Genomic DNA, 5,982 nt, shown 5'->3' with positions numbered 1-5,982 from the left:
AGTGGGCCCGGGTCCAATTCATGTGCTGACAGAACACTCGAGCTCTGATACCAATGTTATAACAGAGTCACTACGGACCCATCGTGTGCAGAGGATGCGAGCTCCAGGTCACCACCCAGTCGTAGAAGGAATGAGGATACAGATCCTTACTGCTAGACATATGTAGGGGCATGCCTGCCCACACATGTGCGACCGCCCATGGGACTACGCCCGAGTGCCCTCTCTCCTGAACCTCTGCTCGCTTGCCACCTATGCTCTGATGGATAATCTCGAAGGCCGGCCGAGCTCCCCGTAGCTGGTACGAGCTATGTAACAGAGAGAGCGTTGATATTATGATTTATAACAAGTGACAAATACTTTATTTTATATTTATACTCTATGATGATTAATAAATGAATATAGTTTTCATATGTTAGTAGATCTATTTATTAGTTATCTTAACACACACCTAACAAAATAACTAAATATTATAGTTGTGATTAAAGATGACAATTTACATTCGACCAATAAATATTAAGTTCTTACACGCGTGCAAGCCTCTCCTTGAGACAATGATAATGCACCTCAATGTGCTTTGTGTGAGCTTGAAACTTTGTAATGGCTAACACACTCTGGTGGCTGTCAGTAAAGATGGAGGTGGGAGACTCACCAAGATCTGCCCAAAAGGTGTCTAAGCTATACACACTCCATAGAAAGTTACCCTGTACTCAACTTCACAGATTGAAGTGACCACTATTTGAGCCATGATATACATGAATCACTAAGGTGAAAGCAAAAGCCACTGAATGTTATGACACTCGCGTGTCCTAATATCTAGCCCAATTGGAATCACTGAAAGCATGAACCTAAATAGCGCCCCTCTTATCCCTTTAGCATAGGATAGGCCAAGGGATTCAGTGCCTTGTAAGTATTTCAATATATATTCTATAACAAAAAAGCATGTAGCTAAATATCACCCCTCTTCTTCCTTTAGCATAGATTAGGCCAAGGGACTGAGTAGTATCTCAATACATATTCTATAACAATAAAGCAACTAATAAATCAAGCTTTAAAAAAAATGAGATTATGACAGCTGTTCGATGGAGATCTGACGGCTAAAAAGGTCGTCTCTCTGAGAGTTCTGCGCACGACACCCTAACTCCTCATTCGCGAGCTTCTCTCATTCGCGCGCGCATAGCTGTACCGAATGACGGCAGACACCGCTGCTCAGCTTGCCTCCGAGCTGGAGCAACAGAAATTTGAGGTAAGTCTCTGTGCGTGCGTGTGTTCGACCTCTTACAGGAAACCCTAGTTGCACAGTGGAATTAGCGGACCTTTATAGCCTCATCTTTCCGACGATAGAGAACTTCCAAACGACGTTGCAATTAGGGTTAACCTTGCCAAGTCTACTATGAGGGTCCAGTTTTAGGCTTAAACCCCTTCTTAACCTAAGCACATATGGCGTTTCAGTCAGATGAACCAGTAATTGAAGATGAAAGGGAGGACGAAGAGGATGATGATGTTGATGATGATGATGATGAAGACGACGAAGATGACCATGCTGAGGGTAAGATTTTGTTATCGCGCTGTTATCTTTTTTTGTATGCTACTCTCTCTCTCTCTCTCTCTCTCTCTCTCTCTCTCTCTCTCTTTGTATGTTTGAATAATTGTACACATGGTTCCATGTGTTATGTGTGTCAATCAAGGAATTAACCCGTTGAACCCTGAATGGAAAAGTCCATGAGGACATGCTTCTGTTTTCTGTGGATGTTTCAAGGCTCTATCTGGGAAAACCCTCTTCTTTTAAATCGATTTAGAAAGATGTTCAACCTTTTTGTCATCAGGCGAGGATGGCATTGGTGCTCACGGAAAAACGAAGCAGAGCCGCAGCGAGAAGAAAACCAGAAAGGCAATGCTGAAACTTGGCATGAAGCCGGTGTCCGGAGTGACCAGGGTCACTATCAAAAAGAGCAAAAATGTTAGCAAGTGACATTCCTTTTTGTTTCTGGTTTATATGCCTCTTATTTATTAAATTTACATGGCAATTTGCACAGTGCCCAAATGCATCCTATGTGCACTCAGTAAATGTAAACATGAAAATCTGGGTGCTGGTATCTCCTAACACTTTGCACCATGTTGTCATTGAGTGAAACCTCAGACCTTACTGTTTTTTCTCTTACTTCTTCCTTTTCTGAGGCTGATCTTGCATCTGTTGCAGATCTTGTTTGTGATATCAAAGCCTGACGTGTTTAAAAGCCCGGCATCAGATACATACATTGTGTTTGGAGAGGCCAAGATCGAGGATTTGAGCACTCAGCTCCAAACACAGGCAGCTGAACAGTTTAAGGCTCCTGACATTAGCCGTGCTGATTCAAAAGGTGAGCCATCCTCCTTGGACGCTGAAGAGGATGAAGATGTGGATGAGACTGACGTGGAGCCCAAGGACATTGAACTTGTAATGACTCAGGCTGGGGTATCTAGGGCCAAAGCAGTGAGAGCTTTGAAGGCTAACAGTGGAGATATTGTGGGAGCCATTATGGAGCTTACCACCTAACTGGCCAGGGGACTCATTTTTTGTCTGGCTATGTGCTTCCCCAAGATCAGTCCCTTCATTGAATAAGGTTTTTGAGTCTTTTCTTGTGATTCTTTCTGCTATTTCGCATATCTTCGAATGGCATGCAGGCTAAGGTTTCCCAGTTTTGGTCTTGCATCAGCCTAGCCTTTTGCCCCCATTTAAAGATTTGAATTCTCTGGGTTTTTTGATTATGAGTGCAGTTTAGTCATCAGGTGCATATGTTGGTTTTGTGAAAGCTATTACATGGGTTATGCCAATTTTGCAATGCTTGGAAGGTAATACTTGCATCAAAGCTATTGTGATTTATGGCGAAGCCAGTTTTGTGTTAAGAGCACATAGCATGCCACATGTTGATTTTGAAGAGAGCACACAAAGAGGTTTTATGGAATATGGCTACCTCTTAAGTTAGAAAAAGGAAAAATTACGATAAGCAGATAAGAGGTGGGATTGCCAAGGAGGAGGTGGAGGTAGGCTTGCTATAAAGTTGTTAAGAGAGTTTTTTTAATAGAATTTGATGCCATCACTTTCCACTATGGGATTGTGTGTATATGAATCCTGAAATTTGATGCCATCACTTGCCACTATGGGATTGGGTAGATTTGAATCCTGTACATCCCTTATGGGAGGCAAGGGCGCTATAGTTGAGACTATCTTGTTTGCGGAAATAATCTCAGCTTTCAGACATCCTATCGCAATGTTCGCAGAAAACAAATCTTTCCAGAAGCTTTATTGCTATCTTCATGATTTGTAGATTTCTCAGATGTAAATGATAAAATGCAAGTGCAACATAAATAGTTGAATTGATCAAGTAAAAAAATGTAAGAGAAGTTTGGACTACCCAAAGAAATTAGTCAGGGGGTTTCTCGTGGTATGATATCTAAAGAAAGGATGCTACACTCATCAACTTTTGATTCTCAATCGAGTTACCATATGTCTATTTTATTGATATGAAATCATGGCATTGTGTGGGACACCACCACAACTATGCCTCCATCTTGATGAGAGAGAGAGAGAGAGAGAGAGAGAGGGCCATTATATCCAAGCAACTACATTGAGGAGGCATATCCATCTCTCAGCCCTCTTAATCAATGTATTAAGAAGATAAATGAGCTCATTAAACTAAAATCAATGAAAATCAAGCTTACTTAAGGCCAAAATTGAAAAAGTAAGGGTGTATTTGGGTTTGATAAGCATCAAAGCATACTACATTGCACTTTGGGCATGTTGGAAAGGTCTGTGAGTGATCAAATCATAATTACCTCTTCAATTATGCAATGCCAGAGCTACTAAGTTCCACTTGATGTGGCCTAGGCTATGCTATCCCATGTTTCAATGTACTTATTGTCATGTATCATCCTTTAGCCATCCTATCAATCGTATCTAAAGAGCCATTGATTCTCTCCGTGTGTGTTCCTTGATTACCTTTGTGAATTCTGTCTTGATGAGCCTCCTTAACCTTTGTGATAAATTTCTCTAACGTTGAGTCTTGATTGATACTACCAATTGCCTTCTTTGTGAGTTACCAAGACTATAGCTAACTCTTTCACCCTTTGCCTTAGAGTAAGCTCCTCTTTTACCCATGGTTTTGCACTTTTAAGTATTTTTGATTGGTTAAAAACTTCAATCTTGTTAGGTTTATGTCTGCAAGTGATGAAGTGATAATTATCTCTTCATTCTCCCATGTTTCAGAGTGCTCATCCTCCATGTCATCCTTTAGTAATTCTCTCTCTCTCTCTCATAATGACTTTTCCTTCACTATTTTAAACACACGATCTAAAAGCCCCTTGACTAGTGTGTAGGGATACTATGTCTGGGCCTCATGTCTTCATGTCTGTGAGCGTTTGAGAAACTGTTAATACCAAACCTTACATTAATCCTTTTTCACCATAAGTTGAAGGAAAAGTGGAATTTTCTTCATACTTATCCGACAAACTTCAAATTTTGAAGAGTTTTTTTTTTCTCCCATAATTTTTGAGAAGCATTTTTAAAATTTGTGTGGGCTTTAGGTTTAAGATAACCTATGTTTTGAGAGTGTTGCATTGTAGGAGAGCATGTCGTTCTAGGTGGGGTGTAATTGCTAGAGAACCACTTTTCCATGATGTCCACCTCAACCAAGCTCACCAATTCCGGATTCTACTTCAAATAAACATCCTCCTCATCCAAAGCCAAACCCTCAAGCATGTTGACTCCCTCTACGGCTCTTGGTCGAGAGCTGGAACTTCCACCTTACAATTTAAATTTCTTTTTCCCTTTCCTGATGTTGATCACATTAGCATTCCAATCTTGCTTAATCCGAGCCTAACGAAGCCATGGCTGGCAAAGGACTGAACATAATCTTGACACACTTAAACTATTAATACTATTTAACACAATGAAATGGCACAAAATCAAACAAGATAGTAATGCCGAAATTTAAATGACACACACTTTAATAAAGCGAGAAAGGGCCGACTCCCCTTATGATTATATTACCAAGATACAAGCTCTATGGGAGCCCCATGCATATTATTCATGTAATGAAAACACTTTGCAAACATGATTTATTGAAGTCGGGGTTGATTCCTCAAGATACAAGCTTCACCGCATCACCACATGCCAAATTCCCAATGACATTCATACAATGAAAGCACTTTTGCGACTTGCCGAGTAGCTTGGCATCCATAGTGTGTGCTAGGCTGAGACATAGAGACCTTATGATGTAGAGAAGGTCAAAAGAACTTGGAAAAGCTCTTGTTACCAGTGAATTTGCTGAAATTTACAAGTAGAAATCAGCTTTTGGTTGAATTGTTGGCAACATAAATGCTAAAAAGCATTTTCAACAGGTACATATCCAAGAAATAGCACTTGAAAAGGACTCCCAAGGGGGATCTGTGGACAATGGTGAATGGATACTAGTGAAGTACTCATTTCCCGATTGATCCAAGGTTTGGAGCGCAAGAAACCATGCCAAAAAGTATGTCTTTAGACTGGTTTTGATGAAAAATTATCTTCTTCTACCTCATGAAAAATGTGCCAATTTGCCTTGAAAGAGAGATAGAGAGTAAGCCTTTCCATACTAAGAGAAGGGTGCTATCATTACCCCACATCAGCAGAGGCCACACCTCTCCACTAAGTGGAGCCCATTAAGTTATCCACACACTTTTAATGAAAAGGGTTCATGATTTATGAGAGCATGGTCAGCTGCATGCTGCCCAAACTCACTTATAACTTATCTACCCACCCTTTAATAAAAAGGGTGCTTGATTTGTGAGAGAAACCCTGGGCCATAATTATTGATCTTCTCAATAACCCCAAATGGTCCATAATACTTGGTAGGGAGCTTGGGACACATCCTCTCTTTCCTAGGCCTCTTATGTTTTTCTTGAGAATGCTCAATAGCTCTCCGCACCTGTGCATAGGCACATTCTAGTTCCTTAACATATTCATCA

At 40.7% G+C, this 5,982-nt stretch overlaps 1 protein-coding gene across 1 annotated transcript; it reads left to right on the top strand.

The window, feature by feature from the left end:
- Window positions 1-1,083: 1,083 nt before the first annotated feature.
- On the top strand, window positions 1,084-2,742 carry LOC147629402 (nascent polypeptide-associated complex subunit alpha-like protein 1). Its single transcript, XM_086812661.1, has 4 exons — window positions 1,084-1,243; window positions 1,450-1,546; window positions 1,824-1,957; window positions 2,198-2,742. Exons 1-4 carry the CDS (start codon window positions 1,187-1,189, stop codon window positions 2,531-2,533), a joined length of 624 nt encoding a protein of 207 aa, XP_086668787.1. The 5' UTR covers window positions 1,084-1,186; the 3' UTR covers window positions 2,534-2,742.
- The last annotated feature ends 3,240 nt before the right edge of the window (window positions 2,743-5,982 follow it).

Source organism: Cibotium barometz, chromosome 18 (assembly GCF_041138505.1).
Source record: "Cibotium barometz isolate CiBa-2024 chromosome 18, ASM4113850v1, whole genome shotgun sequence".
NCBI classification, from domain to species: Eukaryota; Viridiplantae; Streptophyta; class Polypodiopsida; order Cyatheales; family Cibotiaceae; genus Cibotium; species Cibotium barometz.
This window is presented reverse-complemented; position numbering and strand designations above follow the sequence as displayed.

Coding starts and splice junctions, on each gene's coding strand:
- LOC147629402 (XM_086812661.1), top strand. CDS start 1,187: ATGACGGCAGACACCGCTGCTCAGCTTGCCTCCGAGCTGGAGCAACAG. Junction 1,244..1,449: donor TGGAGCAACAGAAATTTGAG/GTAAGTCTCTGT, acceptor ATGGCGTTTCAG/TCAGATGAACCAGTAATTGA. Junction 1,547..1,823: donor CGAAGATGACCATGCTGAGG/GTAAGATTTTGT, acceptor TTTTGTCATCAG/GCGAGGATGGCATTGGTGCT.